Raw genomic sequence first — 22,174 nt, forward strand, 5'->3', positions numbered from 1 at the left:
TCCATAAAGGAGTGTTTCAAGAAATAAGAGAAATAACTGAATCCAATTAATATAAAAATATGGGGAGGACCTTTCTTGAATACTTGTTTGTTAAGCATGTCATTTGAAATGTGATGTAAAAATCAATGTTAATAAATTCCTTAATAAAAAATATGGGAAGGGGGTTTAAGACATAGGCCTGGCTTCTCACAGAATGCACTAGTTTGGATGGGACTGTAGACACCTTAGCATTTTAGGCACGATCTGTGTTTTTGTCCAAGAAGAGCCTCAAGGCAGCCTTTTGGAACTCAGCCCTCCCTAAAAGTGCACAGCTAGTGAAAAGAAAAGATTCCTTAGCAGACACAGAGCGTGAGGGGATATTTGATGCCTGCTTTATTCAGTCACCAGTAATCGCTCTTGCATCAGTCACTTTTGTTAAAATTGACTAATAGGCCACATGCCTCCCTGCTGGAGCTGGGAAGATATAAGGGCCAGCCTTCCAGGCTGATTTCCTAGCTGGGAGCAGGGAGCCAGCAGGCATGGGGCAGGCTAGATGTCAGTTTCAAACCCTGCTCTGGAAGAACTGGCTGTGCAGGCTGCGGCACCCGGTGAGTGCTACCTGAACTTTTTGGAGCCCCCCTGTGCAGACCAGGGTCAGTTCTCCCTGTAAGCCCCTGCCTTCTGGTAGATGCAAAAGTCTACACTGCAGGAGTGGGGTGGGCAATGTGAAAGCCAGGCTGAATTATTTTACTCCAGGGTCTAACCAAAGAGCCAAGACAGTTCATCTCTAATTACTAGAGGGACACTAAGGCAGTAGGATCTTACTATTATTATTTTGTTTAAAGGGGAGGGTTAATTTGGAGACATTCCTCAAAAACAAGAGGAATTTACACTGTAATTGGTATTTGTTGGCATTTGTTGGAGAATCCTCTGATTTAAGGGACATTTAATAGGGACCAAGACATGTGAAAGGATATCAATGTATGGGAATTAATGCACCATCTATCTGGCAAATATCATGTAACCCTTCTATTAATTCCAATAAAAATATATAAAAAAGGGCACATTACATATATCAATTCCAAATTCTGTGAGTAAAGTGCATAAAAAAGGCTTTGCATGACCTGTTATTCAATACGATTTCCTGATTTCATATCTGTAGGGTTAATTCACATGTTTTAGACCCATATTCAATTACATCAGCAAAGTTTTCCTAAGGAGATAGGAATTGCCGAAACCAAACTTGTGTAGCGTTATAAGGAAAAAACCCCATAAGAGTATATTGTAATGAAGTAGAATTCACTGTCATTCATTTTTCTTTATATTCCTGATGTCATCAGATGAACATTAGCATCTAGAAATGTCATTTAGAGTAGGTATCTTCTGCAGTAATATACCTACATTATGTAGTATTTGATGCACTGAACATAAGAAGTTCTCTTGCTAACACTTATATATATATATATTTCTTTTATTGTAGTGAATAGAAGGGTTACAGTTACGTTCACCAGTAGGTGCATTACTTCTCACACATTGATACCCTTCTCATGTTTTTGTCCCCATTTCCCTTCTCCTACCCCCTCCCAATCATCTTTTTTCCCCCTTCCCTTTCCTATTTCAAATAAACAAATAAATGTATGTACCATATGCCAGGTAACAAAGTCAGAGACCTGCTAACACTTCTGATGGAAGAAATTCAGTAGTTGTCATGGAATCTCATTTTGCTGCATCATCAGATCAATAGGACTGTCTTCCTCTGTGTTTTGAGTCAAAGAAAATGTTAAAGATGTTTTCTTTTTCATGTGATATCAGGATAAGAACAGTCTCAGTTGAAAATGCGATTGTATGAAAGTTTTAATAAGGGGCTAGGAGTGTGACCTAGTGGTAGAGTGCTTGTCTAGCATGCATGAAACCTTGGGTTCGATTCCTTGGTACCACACACACAGAAAAAGCCAGAAATAGAGCTGTGGCTCAAGTGGCAGAGCACTAACCTTGAGCAAAACATGTCCAAGGACAGTGCCCAGGCCCTGAGTTCACGCCCTCTACTATTGGAGCCACAGCACCACTTCTGGCTTTTTTGCTGTATATGGTGCCAAGGAATTGAACCCAGGGCTTCATGTATGATAGGCAAGCACTCTACCACTAGGCTATACTCCTGGCCCCATTATTTAATTCTTTTTGCAATTATTATTTCTACAGGGAAAACATCTTCATCATCACATTTTATTGATTAATTGATTAATTTGGAACTTATGGCCTGGGCACTGTCCCTGAGCATTTTTTGCTCAAGGCTACTACTCAACCATTTGAGCCACAACTCCACTTCTGCCTTTTTTTTTGCCTTTTATTTTATTTTTTGAGATGAATTGGAGATGAGATTCTCAGTCACATGGACTTTTCTGCCTGGGCTGGCTTTGAACCCAGATCCTCAGATCTCAGCATCCTTAGTAGCTAGACATTTGATTTATTCACTTGATGACTGCTTATTTAAAATGATTATTTCTGTAACTCATTTTTATTTATTTTTGTCTTAAATATTTAGTGTATATCAGCTATTCCATATTGTTTAAAAATGAGCATCTATTAATTGTACAAAGTAAGATCTTCCCCTGTGATTTTTCCATACATGCATATGGTGTACTTATTTACTTACGGTGTAAAGATTCACTTATTTGTTAATCAACTCTGAATCCTGCATTATGATGATAAGATCTATGAGAGCTGCTGTCACCCAGCACCTTGAATAGTGCCTGACATACAATAGTTCTTCAATAAGTGTTCGCTGAATGAGGAAAGGTAGATATAACATATATTTACCACATTTCTGTTGGGAGGAACAAATACATAACCTGTCCTCAATGGGCTGTGAAAATTGACCAAATACACAGATGAATTTTTAATAAACTCATTTCTGGGTATGTGTCCTACAGAGATCTCTGCACAAATGTGAAATGGTAATTCTAAAAGACTGTTCATTATGCTACTACTTATAACAGCAACCGTAGAAATAATACAAGTTTTAGTACTTGACCGGTTGACATCTCAGCTCTGCTACTTATTTAGGCAAACTTTACTTCTCTCTATATAAGATTGTTTACAAGGATCAAAATTGAATCGTTAGTGTGTGCAATTCACAATGGCACTGGCACTGAAGGTATGTTTTCTTATCAGGTCACAGTACTGGGTGTGTTAGAAATGGGTGCCTCAGTCAGGCACTTTGTGGCTCATTTCTTAGTCTAGATACTCAGGAGGCTTAAATGTGAGGACTATGATTTTTCCAGCCCAGGCAGAAAAATTGATGAACTTCTATTTCCAATTAACCACCACTACTAACACATACTCTGTCTGTCTGTCTGTCTGTCTGTCTGTCTGTCTGTCTCTCTCTCTCTCTCTCTCTCCCTTTCTCTCACATACACACACAGTCTGAAGTAGAGCTGTGCCTCAAGTTGCTCAAGTGGTAGAGCACCAGCCTTAAGTGCCCAGACCCTGAGTTCAAGCCCCATTGTCAACACAGAAAAGAAAAATAGAAAGACAAGAAGGAAGAAAGAAATAGGTGGCTTAGACAAGATCCAGGACAATCATTGAATCATGAGAAGTGAGAGAAGTAAAGCTAGCTCTAAGTTTCCAGCTTGCATGACTGGGTTAGAACGGAACCCCAGGGAGGCTATGATGTGAATATGTTCACATCTCTTCGTTGATTTCAGTGAAATATTGAGGCCAAGTCCCTTGGGGAGAATGTCTTGAAACTGACCTACTTGTCACAGTTTCTTCTTGTTATTCATAGAGAAACTGAATTCTTTGTTTTTACGTTATGGAAATGTGCTGTGAGCATGAATAGTGGAAAAACCTCAGGTGACAGAGTGAACAAATGACCCCAAATGAATGATTATGTAGTGAATAACATCCAAACACTATTTTTAAAGGGAAAGAAGCTTGTTTGTTTCCTTTAAAAACATTTTATCATATTATAATTTCTTTGGAAGTATATTATTATGAAAACTTTAGAGAAAAAATAATGTAATGGATAAAAATATCTCCATCATGATACCTAGATTAATATGTTGCTGCTTCTTGAAAGAATTAATTTATATACAAGTATAATTTTAGAGATACTTTTAATGCCATTTCTTCTTTTCCTCCTTATTGTACAACTAGAACTAGAAAAAGAAGGCAAAAAATTTTATAAAACAGCTCAAATTGGATAGTGATGGTGCTAATTCATGTGCTACTTTCATAAGCTTTTGCTGTCATTAGGAATTAGAGTCATTTTACATAGTGAAAAATCACAACTCCCCCTTTAAAGCCCAACATTAAAAAGTATTGCAGTGTGATCTTTCTTTGGATAGTCACATTGTCTAGTAGTCTACCAGGTGGATACCACAACTTATTTGACCTTTTTTTTAAGTGATAGGAGGGAGTAAAGTTCCTTCTAGCTCTTACTAATGTGCATACCCCTAGGATGCAGGAAGAAGCATCTTCTTTGGGACTCTTTCTCTTGATTAAGTTTCTAAGGGCAGAGCTTGTAGATAAAGGTAAGGACAGGATTTGGAACATGTTTCCAGCAGTTGATGTTCTCAGGAATATTTCTGGATAGATCTTGGACAGCCACATGAACACTAGGTAAATGTCTAGCTGTTAGCCAGAATATTTATTGCACATGAATTTCATATTCATTTAAATATCTATGCATTAATCCTAATTTAAAAAGCATATTCACAAGAAGATACTTGAAGCCAAATATCTGCCCCTGACTTTCTGAGGTGGCCTTAAACTCTTGAACTCCTGTTTTCACCTCTTGGGTAGCTGAGATCACAGAAGTACATTACCATTCTTGATGAAGGGACACATTTTCAAGCTGAAGAAGTTTTAGTTCTTCAGACCTCTGGTGTAAGTGTATTCCTTTAAAACAGTTCTTTGTTTTCATTCCTTCAAGATTTTGTTCAACCAAAAGGTCCTAACTTGGTAATGAAAAATAACTATTTTTGCAAACAACATGCTAATGACAATTGTTATATTTCTCTGAAATTACAAAAAATACAGATCAGCAGTCCCCAAAGTAAACTAGCTATTGCTTCTGGACATTGTCTTAGAGGTTGATTTTTTTGTTGCTTCTTTTTTCCATTAAATGTCTCAGCTCATCAGTTGTTTGCTGTGGCCTTTACGTAGAATCAGGAGGTCACAGGTCAAGTTACTAATTTCTTTAATATTTAGCTTGGAAAAAATTTTTGAACCATTCTGAAAGACAATTTCTAGCAAAATGATGCAGTTGTTCTGTAATGAAAATAAGAAGAAAAGGAAATTAATGTTAATTTAGAAAAAAGTTTAAAATTTAAATGTTCAAACAAAATCTATTAGTATTTTTATTTATAAAGCCTGTTTAGCTTTATGAATAAAACCATAGAGTATAGAGACTTAAGGTTAAAATAAATGGCTGAGAAAATAATAATAATAACAGTGATGAATTTTCATTTAGTCTCCAAGAAGCACATGAGATAAAATAATAAGAAGACTTTTTTTTTTTTTTTTTGCCAGTCCTGGGCTTGAGCTCAGGGTCTGAGCACTGTCCTTGGACTTTCTCAAGGCTAGAGCTTTGGAGTTCCAGTTATACCTTTCTGGTTGGTAAGTGATTTACTTTCAAAAGGGTTTTTCCCAAAATGACTACTGTGTTATCACCCTGAAAGGCAGTTGGGGTACACCCATGCCTGCAGAAGGTTGATAATATGAGTCTGCTCAGGCTGCAGCAGCAAAAATACTGCCTACAAAGTGACTTAAACACCAGAAATAAATGATCTCACAGTTCTGGGCACTAGACATTGATAATGCAAGTATTGGCAGGGACAGTCTCCCTGAAGGCTGGATTAGAGGTGGCAGTCTTCTCTCTGTGTCCCTTCATTATATCTTCCTTCTGTATTTATCTGTACATCTACATTTCTCCTTGATTGGGGGTGTCATTTGAGATTAGGGAACACTCTGCCCAAGTATGATCTTGTGATATGTAACTGTGTATGCAAAGATCCCCAATCCAAAATAAGATTATATTGTGATAGTAGGGCAAGCATGTCACAATTTGAGTTTTAGGGGGTGAAAATTCAGCTTATTTTACCCAGCCTGGTTGGATCTATGTTAACACTACATTGTCTTAGAAGACCAACTCATACCTTTTGTTGGCTTCTGGACATTTATTTATTTAATTTTATTTTTTCTGTGTCAGTCCTGGGGCTTGAAAATGGGGCCTGGGCTGTGTCCCTGACGTTCTAGAGCTCTACCACTTGAGCTACAATTGTACTTCCAGCTTATTGGTAGTTCAGTGGAGAAAAGAGTCTCATAGACTTTCCTGCCAGAGTTGGCTTCAAATTGTGATCCTCAGATCTCAACCTCCCAAGTAGCTAGGATTGCACTGGCACCCAGCTAGCTTGTGACTTTAACACAATTTAGACTTCAGGTGCCACAATCCTGTAGGGAGAAATATACTGCTTTAAGCCCTGAAGGTTAAAGGAAACATATTCATATGAATGTAGCCCCCTCTAAATAAATACTTAAAATCACTACTGAGCATGGAACAATACATGATATCCTTTCCCTCCCAGAATGGGAGACTCAGCTGAAGCTTCAAAGCTTCTCGAGACTGGTATGGCTGAGTAGTAGTGTATGGCTCTGGCTTCTGCGAACTCCTGACTGACTGTTTCTTGAGATAGATAGACAGGATTTGGGTAGGTGCAGTATTCACACCTTTGGGGTTGAATGTCTTTGAGTGCATAGGCTGGATAAATGATGCTGAATACCTGTGGCATGATGGAAACCCCATGTACATGCACACTGATTGTCTTCAACTGGTCTCTACTGGAGTCTCAAGACTTCAGTTGGCCTCAGTTGCTTGCTTAGTCTTCTCATGGGTGAGCCCTAGTCATGTGACTCAGATGCATGGTCCTGCTCAGATTCATCTGACGGTGTGCCCAGCACAGGCTGTAGGATTTGGTAGAGGCATTGTTTGGAGCTGGCCATTGCTTATTTCAAGACAATCATCATGACAGTGGCTAGCCCTGTTCTCCTCAGCATGCTAGTACTTAACAAAAGCTATAAACAAGCACTGTGCCCTGGACTTAGGGCATGCTTACTGGCTGGCTGGTGAGAAATAGGGCCTGTTGGACACTGCTAAGTAATAACCTGATGATCATCAAGTCTTCATTCTGCCTCTCAGCTCTGATCCCACCTAGACACACATTCACGCAGACGTACACTCAGGGAGGGGCCAACAAGGTTGGAGGAGAAGTAAGGGGTCCTTAGGGCAGTGTGGGAAGCTTTGAGCTATTCATATCCTCATAATAACCTGAAGTTCTGCCAGATATCATAGGAAATAATCCAGCTTCCAGTTGCATACATAAGAAGGAAAAGTTGGTCACTATAAAGCTTGGCATCCTTGGGGTCCCGGGGGGGAGGGGGGTGGAACTAGGCTGCCCTGGCTGCCAGGACCCATCTGGTATGGCACTGGTCTCTGGGAAAGAAATTGCCAGGTAAGGCTACTACAGGTCATTTGGATGTGTTTCAGCTTACTCAGAACAGTGATCTAGGAAAAGGGTGTTCAGAAATTGAATTACTGTAAAGTAAACATGTTTTTGTGTTTTTGGCTCCTGGGGCTGGCCTGTGTTAGGCTGTTTGGGATTTGTTTGCTTTGTTACCATTCCTAATCAAGGTATCAAAGAGCCTTTTCAATTCTGATTGATCTTCATTTGCTTCTAATCCTTTAACTTCAGCTTTGTTTACCTCCCACTCTTTTCTCTCTCTTTCCCTCTCTCAAAGCACAAGTGATTATGTAAACTAACAGACCTGAAAACAACTGGGACAACTAGCGAGGGAACTCACACAGAAAGTTTTAGTCAGATTTTTGTTCCCTTGTGTCCTGTCATCATCTTCTGGACCTGAATGAAAGAATATTTTCTCTTCTAATGGAATAGAAAAAAAATGACTGCATTTCCAAAACAAAGCATGGGGATTTCTCATTTCCCTCTTTGATTTGCTGGGTCCAAAGGAAAGAATGGTTAAAAAAGTTTTAGGTCTGTAGGATTTTACTTAGGATGTCATCATAATTTTATCCAGCTTCTGGGAACCATGGAAGACAAGAGACTTCTGTTTTTCCTTTCCTTCCTTCTTGGACATATGTGTCATGGTAAACACACACACACTCACATGCGTGTGTGCCCTTACCCTCAAATGTTCACATGCACAATTACTCAAGAGATCTGAAGCAAAGGCAAGCGCAGCACTTGCATTTATTTCTTTAAGATTCTATCAGAGATTGAGGCTGCTTATTGGGGGAACCAGTCAGATTGAAATACATATTTGATTTGGAGGCTTGTTTCAAGAATACTTGTCTGAAATGAGTGTTGAATTTTGTACTCTGTGCAGCTTCTCTCCTATCCATATCTCCCCTCTCCCAGTGCATGGCTCTGGATATCAGCTTTCCATATCCTAAACATCTTATGATGTTTTTATCCTCTCTCAGCTAATGAAATCTTGGGTCTAGCTTCTTCCCCTGAAGGGACCTTTACCTTTCTTCATTCATGTTCAAATCTGTTTTTTTGGTACCGAAGAAACATTTCACTTTTTTGTTGTTGTTTTAATTGGAACCCAAACTACAAGTTGCATGAATCACTTGGAGGAATTGAAAATGGATTTAGATCTGTTTTTTAAAATCCCTCCTGAGAGTGGAGCCAGAGGCCCCCTGAGGGATGGCACCTGTGTGAATCTGGCCAGGGTAGGTTGTTTCAGAACAGGCAATTGTAGCTCTTTTATTGTATCTGAAAAAAGATTGTTGGTGTCTTTATCTTGGCTTGCCAAGCTTTCCTAAGGAGGAATGGATTTTGTATCTTGGTGGAAGTATCTTTGGAAGCTCTTAGGTCCTACCTGTAGAGCACAGAGGGACCCTCTCTTAGCTTGTTTGAACTGTCTTTTCTGCAGTACTTACACAAGCACGATCTCAAAATACTTCTGGGAAAGTCCTTTTCTGAGAAGTTGGCATCCAGAAAGGGGAGTGCCCGAAAGACAATGAAATTGCATGCTCACTGCAGACCTCTTTGTTTCCTATACCAAGGCCAACAAACTAATTATATGCTTTGTTCAGCTTCTCTGATATTCTAAACTTCTTATGATGTTTTTATCCTCTGTCAGCTAATGAAATCTTGGGTCTAGCTTCCCCTCCCACCCGAAGGGCCCTTTTCTTTCTTCATTCATGTACAAATCCATTTTTTGGGTACCGAAGAAACATTTCTTTTTTTTTTTTTGCTTTTGTTTTAATTGGAACCCAAACCACATGCTGCATGAATCACTTGGAGGAATTAAAAATGGATTTAAATCCAGTCCAGAGGATGCTTGTTAAAGTGGGATAGAAAGCAATTTATTTTATAGGCCCGATCATCTATCAAGGCTCCATAACAAATTAGTTCAAGGGTACTGGAGAAAATAATTATGTTCATGCTTTCCAAGGAGATCAACTGGCACACTACGAGCCACCTCAGCAGTCCATCCGATGAGAATTATGTACTGGATACGCACATGTTTGTATTATGTAAGAAAACTGTCAGAGGCTGGGCTCAGTTTTCTTTACTTCCGTATCCTCAGAGGGACTTTATTCAGGGTGTGTGTGTGTGTGTGTGTGTGTGTGTGTGTGATCTCAATTCACAACTACAGGTTGTATATGATATATTTGAAATGTTTGGGACTAAAAGGATTTTAGATTTCAGATTTTGGAACATTTTATATACATAATGAGATCCCTTGGGAATGGAACTCAAGCCTAAACATAAAAATTCCATTTATGTTTCATACTCACTATATACATACCCTGTAGGGAATTTTATATAACTTTGTATTTTAGTAGTTAAGTAATTTTGTGTGGAATCTTCCATTTGTCATATGATATTAGTAATCAAAATTTTTTTTTGCCAGTCTTGGGGCTTGAACTCAGGGCCTGGGCACTGTCCTTGGACATGTTTTGCTCAAGGCTAGTACTATGCCACCTAAGACACAGTACCACTACCAGCTTTTACTGTGTATGTGGTATGGAGGAATTGAACCCAGGGCTTTGTGCATGCTAGGCCAGCACACGACCACTTAGGCTATGCTTCTGCTACAAAAGTTTGGGTTTAAGAACATGATAGCTTTTGGGTTCAAGTTTTCCATCTTCTTTTAGACAGGGTCTGCAGGCCTTGTCACAGTGACAGACATGCTGCTCTTCTAGTGGATGGAGGAGTGAATATAATCATGATTATAACCATGTTATTCCAGAGTTTATTGAGCTATTCTCCCAATGATAGATTTTTCATGTCTTTAATATTTTTTGTTACACTTACTACCAGAATAGCTTAACCTACTATCTAGTTGTTGAACCCTTGGTTCATAGAATTTGTATACTTCAGCTTACTTACAACTGTTATAAAATTGTATTCCCAAATTGCTGTTGATAGACAGGCTCCTCCCTACTTATTGCTTAGATAATAGAGGGTGTAAAACACTATTCTTTCTGATCAGTACTGAAATCTAGTATTCTCATTCTTGAGAAGTAAATCTTTGGGAGAATAAATTGTAGATGGATAGATTTTTCACTTAACATTTTACTGCATTCATTTATTTATTTATTCATATTTTTCCATTTATGAGTTGTTGATACCTATTCTTTTGAAGCAGTGTCTTTATTTCTTGAAATGCTATTGAAATATTCTCTTTGATTTTGTTGTGTTCAAGGTTTATTACATCATGTTTCAGTGTAGATTTTGGCAATGTTGTTTTCTTTTTCCACAGACATGTGTCTTTCTTACACTTAGGAAAAATCTTAGAAGTTAAAAAAAATGTATAACCTCTTGGGCCAGGAGTTTTGCCTAGCATGCACGAAGACCCGGGTTCGATTCCTCGGTACCACATACATAGAAAAAAGCAAGGCAATTATTGTTTTAGCTAGCATATTACTGAAATCAGAGATAATACCATTAGATTTTATATTTTGTCACATTTAAGAAGATTTTTTTTGCAAGATTTTCACCAAAATTTCAGGATTCATGGTTAATATATAGTTTTTTGTCCTTGAGAATATGTTTATCTATCTAAATGTGTGTATATCTATATGCATGTGTGTTTAGATATATATTTAAAATCACACTTGCTTTCTCTTTACATTGATATCCTACATGGAAGGTCTTTTGTTTTTTTTTTTTTTTTTTTGCCAGTCTCGGGCTTGGGCTCAGGGCCTGAGCACTGTCCTTGGACTTTCTCAAGGCTAGCACTCTACCACTTGAGCCTCAGCACCACTTCCGGCTTTTTTCTATGTATGTGGTACCGAGGAATTGAACCCGGCTATTCATGCGTGCTAGGGAAGCTCTCTACCACTAGGCCAAATTTCCAGCCCTCTACATTAAAATTTTAAAGGTTTTAAGATAAACTTATTTTTTCCATCATCTTATTAGTGAATTGCTTTTTTCCCCCTTTCCCTAAAATTTTCTTCCTTTATATTTTGAAGCTCAATAGCCATAGTTTAAAGTATTACTTATTTTGTCTGAAATACAATGTATTCTTTCACTCTTTAGATAAAATCTTCTCAGTTAAATCCTGTAGTACTTATTCAAGCATCTTTAATTCCAAATTATCATTATATTGCATATTCTTGTTTTCCAGACATAGGAAGTTTTCTCTTCTCTCTCTCTCTCCTTTTTTTGTTTTTGCCTTTAACGTGTGTTCAAGTGCCTGTCATCCTAGCTACTCAGGAGGCTGAGATCTGAGGATTGTAGTCTCAAGCCAGCCGGAGCAGGAAAGTTCCTGAGGCTCTTACCTTAGTCACAGAAAAAGCTAGAATTGAAGCTGTGGCTCAAGTGATAGAATGCTAGCCTTGAGCAAAATAAGCTCATGGACAGTGCCCAAGGCCTGAGTTCAAGCCCAAGGACCAGCACACAAAAAAATATTTTTAAGTATCACTATTGTTGTCTTCAATTTTGTCTATCCTAGAAATCTGAATTTAACTGTCTGTGATTTAACTGTTTGTGATTTCTGAATCAATTATAAGTTTACAATAATGTGTTTTGTTATTCTTCTTTAGATTGGTAACATTTCTTTTTATCTATTTATCATTTTTGCTTGAGTGCTTGTTTTCTGAGTATTTGTTTTTATTAAGTCACCCTTACTATGGAAGCACTTGTAAATTCTTCATTGTATTTGAGTTTCTTTGTTAGTCGTAGATTATAGGTTTCTTTTGATTGCATGTTTTTGTTTCCTACTGGTGTGTTTAAATAGCTGCTATGCTCTTTCTTTTAATATACTTGTGCAGCTGAGCCAATGTCATCTATTGAGTCTTTTCAGTAAGACTGATACTGAATTACGCCTTCAAATTCCAATTTATTCTTTCAGATATTCTGTGTTCTTGTCTCGTAGCAGAAGGAATAGTGGAGAATGGCAGTAGAGTTTAATAGAAGAACTTATCTGAGATTTGTTGGTGTTGTTGCTCATTTCAGTATTTGAAATCAACTTCTTCTGCTTGCCTGTCTTGCTTGCTCGGTTGATGATCTAGCACTTGAGCCACACTACTTGAGCTGTACGTGTGTGTGTGTGTGTGTGTGTGTGTGTGTGTGTGTGTGTGTGTTTTAAAGAGGAAATCTTTAGACTTTTTGTCTGCATTGGGTTTAAACCATGATGATCCATATTTTACCTTGAGTAGCTAGTATTCCAGGCATGAACCAGTGACTGGTAGTAAAATACGTTTATTAGACTAGTTGGGCTTTATACACTCTGTTCAAATTATTCTTAAGCATTTCTATTTCTTAAGAATTCTATATTATACGTGCTCCATTTATTTGGGGGGAATTTCTCTCTAACTTATTTTTTTTTGGTACCAGTCCTGGGGCTTGAACTCAGGGCCTGAGCACTGTACTTGGGCTTTTTCCTCAAAGCTAGCACACTTCCAATTGAGCAACAGCACCACTTCTGGATTTTTCTTCTTTTTTTCTTTCTTTCTATCTTTTTTTTTTTGTCTTTTTCTATGTATGTGGTATGGAGGAACAGAACCCTGGTCTTCATGCATGCTAGGCAAGCACTTGACCACTAGGCCAAACTCCTGGCCCCCTCTCCAACTTTTTATTCATTTCCTATTTTTATATGTAGTTATGGAGTCATTTCTACAAATGACATTGCTTATTTTTCTTGCTCCATTGGTCATTTCCCTATAGCTTGTGTTAGAAGAAGGAGGCAGGGAGACTGGTTTCGGTGTTGCTCTCTATGAGCATGGTACTATAGAGAGCCACTGAGTTGTGAATGGTACTGGGTAGAACTACTGGGTTGTGTAGGTACTGAATAAGGTTCTTGAGAAGGTTGGCTTATCTGATGTGCTCTGAAAAATTATTTCTTTCATCTTTGTATGCTTTTTGTTTTTGCTTGTTTATTTGTTTGTTTGGTTTTGTATCAGGAAAGACATGTTTTTGTTCCTCTCTCCTGTAACTTCTTTTCTTTTCTCTTTCCCTACTTATATTATCTGGGAGGAGAAATAGTTGGTGAGGAAGTTTAAATATATCCTTATGTCTGCAATCTTTAATGTATATTTATATATAGTGTTTATTTTGTTTTGTTTACATGTTACTGGGCTCTTTTTGCTCAAGGCTAGGGCTCTATCATTTGAATCACAGCTCTACTTCTAGCTTTTTTTTTGGTAAATAGTTGGAGATAAATCTCATAGACTCTCCCAGTCTCCTTTTCCAGATGGCACCGAACCAAAATCCTAGATCTGAACCTCCTGAGTACCTAGGATTACAGGTGTGAGCCACTGGTGCCTGAAGATGTAGGTATTTTTAAGTTTTCGTAAATGCCTACCTGTGGGATTCTAAAAAGAGATTTGTACTCATGGAGCTCAGAATCCCAAGAGTCACTGCAAACAAGGTGTTGAAGGGATGTAAAGTTAGGACATAAATGAGGCCCTCTCCTCTCTCCTTGGTAGGATTGTTTCTCTCCTCCCTCCCCTGGGGTAGGGAAGATCTGGGGCTCTGCAAGAACAGAGAGCTCTTTGAAAGGGTTAAAGAGAGTTTAAGGAGTTAAAGGTTTAAGAGGTTATTTGCACTGTGAGCAGAACCTGTGGTGGCTTCTACTTACTCCTCATAGGTTTGGGGCAGTATGGATGCAACATTTAAATTGGTCCTGATTCGGCACTAAGAAGCCAGCCCCAGAGTGCCTGGAGTCAGGAAGAGAAAAAAAAGTCCTAAAGGTCAATAGGAATGAATTTCCAGTGAACAGAGTTGAGATCTGAAATGTTAAGTAAGAGTCAGGAATATGATGACACATGAGAAGAAAACCATGACACAAAACAAGAAGCAGAAGAGAAGGCTCCTTTTATATCTCTGTAGAGAAATTGAAGAAATGGCCTCATGAAAGGCAGTGATTCAGCAGCTCACAATAGATGGATGACAGAGCAGAGCACAGCTTCTGATGCTCTTAAGTGGAATCATTTCAAATTTGGGACAATGGATGATTTTTTTCCCCTCCTGATGGTGCTTTCAAAAAGGGCCAGTGACAAACTTGTAAATTGAAAGGAAAAAAAAATGATTCTGAGAATTTTTTTAGGTTTAATTGGATTTTGATTTTTGCTCCAAGATGCTCAGAGAAAAATCTGTCACTGATAAGATATACAGAGTTAATTATTTTAGCAATGTTTCTTCTCTTTGGAAAGCAGAAATCCAGCATTGATTTTACGACTAGACTGATAAATATTTGGAGCTTCAAAGTTGCCCTTGACTAACTTAGCAGAGTTCTTTAAATTGTGTTGTCTTTGCATGTAGAAAAGAAAATAAGGATACTAAAATGCTAACTTAAAGTTAGAAAGTTGGTCAAATGGGACAGTAAAACAGTGAATACAAAGTTAGAAGATTAGAGGCATGGCTTAAGGTTAGACTATGTGTTTGGAGGTGTAAGGCTTTGACTTCAAAGTCCAATACTGCCCAAAGTAACCCTCTCCCCCAGAAGAAACAAAACAAACAGAAAATATTTAAAATTGGGAAAGGGCCAAATTATTTAATTAAAAAAGCCAGACATAATGATTATTGAGCAGAAACCAGAAAAGGAACAGTTTAAAAACATAGGTATCCCCTCAAGTGGCTGGTAACTCACACTGTAATCCTCGTAACTCAAGGCTTGAGATCTGAGAATCAAGGTTTAAAGCCAGTACAGGCAAAGAAGTCCAAGAGACTCTTATTTCCAGTTAGCCAGCAAAACACCAATAATGGAAGTGAGGCTCAAGTGTTAGACCCACACACACCAAGAAAACAAAAGAAAGAAAGAAAGAAAAAAAGAAAGAAAGAAAGAAAGAAAGAAAGAAAGAAAGAAAGGAAGGAAGAGAAACAAACATGGGTGTCTAGAAAAAATAGGGTGTGAGTAACTATGCCGTATTTATAAAAAGTGATTGATCTTGATAAGGGTTGACAATTCAAAGGATTTTTATTTGATGTTTGTCCTGGGCCTTAAACTCTGAGCCTGGGCACTGTCCATGAGATTTTTGCTCAAGGGTAGCAATCTTCCATGTCAATCACACTTCCACTTCTGGGCTTTATTTATTTTAATTTTAATTTTTTTGTGCCAGTTTTGGGGATTGAACTCAGGAATTGGACACTGTCCTTTGGCTTTTTCAAGGTTAGCACTCTACCACTTGAGCCAGAGAACCACTTCTGGCTTTTTCTGTGTATGTGGTACTGAGGAATCGAACCTGGGACTTCATGTATGATAGGCAAGCACTCTACCACTAGGCCATGCTCCTGGCCTTCATCAGCTTATTTATTTATTTATTTTTTTTGCTTAAGGCTAGCACTCTATCACTCAAGCCATGATTTCACTTTTGGCTTTTTGGTCATTAATTGGAGATAAGAGTCTCAAGGGCTTTCCTGCCCATGGTGGCTTCAAACTGCCATTCTCAGATCTCAGCCTCCCTAAGTAGCTAGATTACAAGCATGAGCCACCAGTGACCAGTAAAGTTTGTTAATTCTAAGTGATGCTGAGAGTATGGAGGAATGAGGGATGTTTGGTTTAGCTCTTGATGAGGCTATTTTGTGATGTATCTATCCAAACTAGAAAGCCAGATTAAAAATCATATGCACTTGTGATTAGATTCCCCATTAGTAATGTTTCCTCACAGATACATTTACGAAAGTGAGCTACGCAAAATTAGAAAATGGATAGCACAGACTTTCAGAACAAAGTAATGAAATTTCTATAACTACATTATTAGTTAAATAATTCTGTAGCAGGATGTTGAGTACAACAGAATATTGAGTTAGTATTAAGTAGTATTATATAAATGAGGCAGATCTGTAAGTGCTGATATGAGAAATTGTCTCTAAAAACACAAGTTATGCTTGCATATGTATTTTTTTGCCAGTCCTGGGCTTGAGATACTACATCTGTATTGTTACTACATCTGACTTTGTTACCTGGTATACTGTATGTATATATATAATTTGTTTATTTGAAATAGGAAAGGGAAGGGGAAAAAACAAGATGAATGGGAGGGGGTGGAGGAAGGGAAATGGGGACAAAAAAACATGAGAAGGGGTACAAATGTGTGAGAAGTAATGTACCTACTGTCTGGAATGTAACTGTAACCCATCCATATATTATCTTGATAATAAACAATAAAATGGGGGAAAAAGAAATCTGAGGATCATAGTTTGAAGTCAGCCTGGATAGAAAACTCCCGAAGACTTTTATCTCCAATTAACCATCCCCAAATTGGGAGTGGAGATGTGGCTATAATAGTAGAATTCTAGCCTTGAGCACAAAAGAATTCAGGGACAGTGTTCAGACCCTGAGTTCAAGCCCCAAGACTGGAGAAGACAGACACAGACAATACACAGAGACATGAGGAAAGAACAAAGCATAAACAAGTTAATTTTTCTTAACTGCATCAAGTATTTCACATTTTCTAGGCTGCAGATTTTACTTTCAGTCAGACTTAATTATGGAATTTTCTCCTACCACCGTGCTATTCCAATCTTGCAATAAGTATATTAAATTTCTGTAGAGAATGACCAAACTGACTTAAATGGATGGCAGTTTCCTGAATGTCCTTGAGCTTTCTGGGTAAAGTGTGATCTCTTTGGACAGAGGGTATCCTTCGGTAGTTATTTTCTGCATTATTAATATGTGCATATGAGATGTCAGTGCTAGGTAAGAGAACTTTTTAATCCTTGTATACTTTCTGGAGCAAGGAATAGATCCTATGGAATATTTCAAGCAGGGTGATGTCTTTTCTTCTGTAATTATACCATGGACTGAAATGCTCTTCCACAGTGTCTGTTTTGGTGGTTTCAAGTCTCACGCACTCACCTAGTCACATTGAGATTTGCTCACTGCACTTCAAGAGGCAAGGATGGCAATGGAGGGCTATGGCAACCACTGCACAAGAAGACAAAGAAGCCAGCAGTCACTTTAGTTCAAAGCATTGTAATGTGGCATCCAAAACAGGAAGAAAGTCACTTCAATGTCAGACTAAGCATCCTTAATTTGTTAATTTGTAGGCATTTCGAATGAATTTATCTAATGCATTACTCATTTTGTATCTTTTTATTATTTATAAAATAATATGGCTTGGCCGGGAGTTTGGCCTAGTGGTAGAGTGCTTGCCTAGCATGCACGAAGACCTAGGTTCGATTCCTCGGTACCCCACATACATAGCAAAAAGCCGGAAGTGGTGCTGAGGCTCAAGTGGTAGAGTGCTAGCCTTGAGAAAGTCCAAGGACAGTGCTCAAGCCCTGAGCCCAAGTCCAGGACTGGCAAAAAAAAAAATAATAATATGGCTGGGCGAGGTGGCTCGCACCTGTAATCCTAGCTACTCAAGAGGCTGAGATCTGAGGATCAAGGTTCAAAGCTTGGTCAGGCACAAAAGGACTAGAGACTCTAGAACCTCTAGAAAACAGAAAGTGGGGCTTGGCTCAAGGGTAGGGTGGGAGCTTTGTGCTGAAGAGCTCAGGGACAACACCCAGTCCCAGGAGTAGGGTGGTAGCCTTGAGCTGAAGAGCTCAGAGACAGCACCCAGGACAAGTTCAAGCCCTGTGAGTCACAAAAATAAAATAAAATAAAATAATATGAAGTTAATAAAGTAATTTTATGAACAAAATTATTAGTGAAAAATGATGACAATCTGTATCTGTGAAACTAAGATTTTATTGATTATACTTTCTAAACAGTGTTTCTTTTTCAAATAAATTCAGTGTCAGTGCAAGTGCTCTTTCTTTTAACTTTGAAAATTCAGGATTAGTGCTAAGTCTAGGGCTTACTTTCTTAGTATGACTGAAGTCCTGAGTTTGATCCTTAGCAATCCAGGAAATAAATAACAAACAGGCAAATAAGTCATTAAGCAAATACACTTTAAAAAAGGAAAAAAAAAACTTGGGTTGCACAAGTTGTTGAAGTCCTTTGGGATAACTTTTTGGAAGGGTTTGTGTCAGGAGATTTAGCTCCAATAATCATAGCTGTAGGAATTTATTCCTAATCTCAACAAAGCAATTAAAATTATTTAAACAGTACATATATTCCATTCTAGAAGCTTGGGTATGTGCATATTGGACTGTTCACTGTGTACTAATGTTTTGCCATCACTAAGATGTGGTTGTCATGTGCCACCTCTAGAGAATAAAATTAAGGTCAGTGAGAAATGAATGAAAGTGGATGGGAATGTTACATGCATTGTAGGCAGAAAAATAGTTGGTTTGTTAAAAGTGTGGAATTTAGGGGAGGGGGTTCTTTCTTTCACTTCTTTAATGTCATCAGTTCTGCAATCAAGAAAAACAGAAGAGGAGCAAATGGCAAGTCTAGCAAAGAGAGGCAAGGAGTTGACACAATCATGGATCTGGACATGAGGAGTGAGCTAGGACTTCTCAGCAGAGATAACAATAGGGATAAAAGGAGGACTTGCCTGCTTTGTCTCCTAGCATTCAGAAGATGGAAATACTATAATTCTTTATAGTTCATTCGTCTTTTTTCCTTCCTTTTTGTAATAAATATTTATTTATTTATCTTATTATTTTTTTTGCCAGTCTTGAACTCAGGGCCTAGACACTGTCCTTGAGCTTTCTCAAGGCTAGTGCTTTACTACTTGTGCCACAGCACCACTTCTGGCTTTTTCTGTGCATATGGTACCAAGGACTCGAACCCAGGGCTTCGGGCATATTAGGCAATCACTCTACCTCTAGACCACACTCTCAGCCTCCTTATTTATTTATTTAAAATTTAATTTTATTGGGGTTGGGGATTCAGCTCAGCGGAAGAGCCCTTGCCTGGCAAGTGCCAGGCCCTGGGTTTGGTCCTCAGCTCTGGGGAAAAAAAAAGAAAGCTATAAAAATTTAATTTTATTGTCAGGGTATTGTACAGAGGGGTTACATATGTAAGGTAGTGAGTACATTTCTTTTCGGACATTTTTACTCCCTCCCTCATTTTTCCCCACTTTCCTTCTTCTATCTGCCCCCAAGTTTATTTTCAACATTTTATCTTGTGATTATCACTGTTACATTGGTTCACCCTTTGTTCTTTGTCTCATTATCTTGTTTCCTTTCCCTTCCCTAATTCAAATAAACATACATACAATAGAACATGAACCAAAGTCAGATACAGTGACAACAGTATTATTCATTTGTTTTTAATAAATATCCACAGGTCCTCTCCTTTGCTGAGTTCTTCTGGCCATGCATCCTCTTCATGATTCTGATGGTACTTCGGTTTCAAGAACCTCCCAGACACAGAGACACTTGTAAGTCACCTTGTGAACCCATGGTTCATAAGCCTTTAGAGAAATAAGCACCCTTCTTCTCTGAGTAGAATGAATGGACGGGATTCCATTCGGCAATAGCAATATGTCCGAGTTGTATCCATTAAATGACTATTTACGATTTTTCCCCTCTTTAGGAATCCAAGTTGCACTATATTTGAAACTTTTGTCCACACTTAAACATTCCTAACTTTTAAAAATGTCAAATGGGAAAAAGCACCTGTTTTTATTCTTCTCCCTAATGGCTGGTCTGCAGAGGACTATGTCAGGCTTGGCTGTGTAATGGAGCATTTCCCACTCCATGATCAGGGAAGCTAGATGAATAGAAAGGTACCACTACCATAGCCAATCTTCCTGAAAGTGTGAGTGCAGTGCTGGGGTGGAGGTATAAAGCTTAGAGGCTTGTGTACGGGAATTCATTCCTCAGATACACTTTAAACTAATAACAGCATAATTGATACAAATAAGTTGATATTACTCATTAAGATTCTGATGCAAGAGGAATTCTCCTTCTGGTATTAGGCGTATGAACTCATTTATTTCTTCCTTACATCAATTACAAGGTTACTTGCAGCCCCGGGATTTGCCCAACCAAGGCGTTCTGCCTTTCATTCAAGGACTCCTTTGTAACACTGGATCAAGATGCAGGAACTACAGCTTTGAAGAGTCCATGGATCACTATTCTCGGTAAGTGAAACATAAACATCCTTTTCAGAAATCCTGAGAGACCAGTGGTGGTCAGAGGAAGACTTATATTTTAGCAAAGCTCAGGGATCATATATAGAACCAGGAGCCACAGAAAATCAATTTTTAACACTGATTGAAATTGTAGTGATTCCAACTACTGGCCATCTTCACCAGGATGGCTTGCCAATGTATTTGGAGCATCATAAAATTATCAATGATGAGAGATTGCCATTTGCATTCAATAGCTTTGTTTTTTTAAATATTAACTTCTGATATCAAGATTACTTGCCCAGTCAACTTCATTTTGTTGTCATATATTTACACCATGAGTGTTTTGTGGGGGCTGTCTACTGGGCCTTTTCTCTTGTGGTATGAGTTGGGCAGGATCCATTTTGAGTTGAAATAAAATACAAACGGTTGTCACTCACTCTTCTCTATGCCTACCTCAACTTCATAAGTGGTTAAGGTCCCTTCTCCAGTCTGTCCTATTAGTTGGAATTGAAAATGGAGGGGAGTGGTTGCACAGGAGAAGTATCAAAATGTTTATCATGGTGGTTTTAGAATGTTCTGGAAACTTCCATGTGCAGTACAGAATGGAAGAAAATTAATAGTTAATTATGATAGTTGAATCTATTAGGTATTTAAAATTCGACTTTACCCTTCTATTAATTACTATAAAAATATATGCAAAAATAAAAATAAATAAAAATTCTAGTTTAGCTCTATCCACATGTTCTGGTATTAAATAATACCAGAAGAGATTTAAATATAAAGTGAATATTAAAATGTAAACTTTAGCTTTCAATGTTAAGTTTCAACAAGGAAAGGAAACACTTCCAGGTAATTTGGAGTATAATATAATGTTTATAAATGATCCTAGTCAATTTGTTCTACTTGAACAAAATATCAAAAATTGGATGCCTTCTAAGTACATAAACACTGCTGGGTAGCAGTGGCATCCTATCAATCCTAGCTACCCCGGAAGCTGAGATCTGAGTATCTTTATTAGAAGTCAGCTGAGGAAGGAAAGCATCAATGGATCACTTTCAAAGCCATCCTATGAGGAAACATTTGTTAGACTCCACTTCAACTGGACTCCTTGGCACACATCTGTTATCCTAGCTACAAAAATAAATAGAAGGGACTGTAGTACAGTCTAGCCCAGGCATAAATCAAAACTGTTTCAAAACAACTAACTCAGAAGGATATGGTGTACTGGCTTAAGTAGTAGAATGTCTTTCTAGCAAGCCTGAGACTCTGAGTTCAAACCCATGTACCACAAAAGTACCAATAATAACTAAAACCAACAACAACAAAAACCACTGGAAAACAACCTGGGCATAGTAGATCACATCTGTAATCGCAGTTATTTGGGAAGAGGAGACTGGAAGGATCACATTTTGAGGCTAACCAGGGCACAAAGTTCATGAGTCCCCTTTTAACCAATAAAAGTGGGCACTGTGTAATTGAACAAATAGGAACATTAGATTTGGGCTAGCTAGGGTATGAACATGAGACCCTATCCCAGAAGTAACTGCATCATACCTAGGGGTATGGCTGTATGGCTCAGCTAGTAGAGTTGCTACCTATTAAGTGAAATCTTCATTACTGCAGCAAACATAAATTTCCATGAGCTTTTTAAGCCCTTAGGGAAAGTTCCCTCTGGGTTTAAGCTTTAGTTGTCATCTGATGTGGGCTATGCTTATGAAAATCAGCTTCCTCATTCTTCCCTTTGTT

The 22,174-nt window shown here is 38.2% G+C and overlaps 1 protein-coding gene across 1 annotated transcript in view; it reads left to right on the top strand.

Moving 5' to 3' along the window:
• Positions 1–518: 518 nt before the first annotated feature.
• The window catches only part of Abca13 (ATP binding cassette subfamily A member 13), a 355,049-nt gene continuing 333,393 nt past the window's right edge, over positions 519–22,174 (top strand). The window contains exons 1-3 of the mRNA XM_090332320.1: positions 519–587; positions 19,639–19,732; positions 20,314–20,437. Coding sequence (XP_090188446.1) covers positions 519–587; positions 19,639–19,732; positions 20,314–20,437 — 287 coding nt within the window. The remainder of the gene's footprint in view (positions 588–19,638; positions 19,733–20,313; positions 20,438–22,174) is intronic.

This window comes from Megascapheus bottae, chromosome 5, assembly GCF_031878675.1.
Source record: "Megascapheus bottae isolate mThoBot1 chromosome 5, mThoBot2.hap1, whole genome shotgun sequence".
NCBI lineage: Eukaryota > Metazoa > Chordata > Mammalia > Rodentia > Geomyidae > Megascapheus > Megascapheus bottae.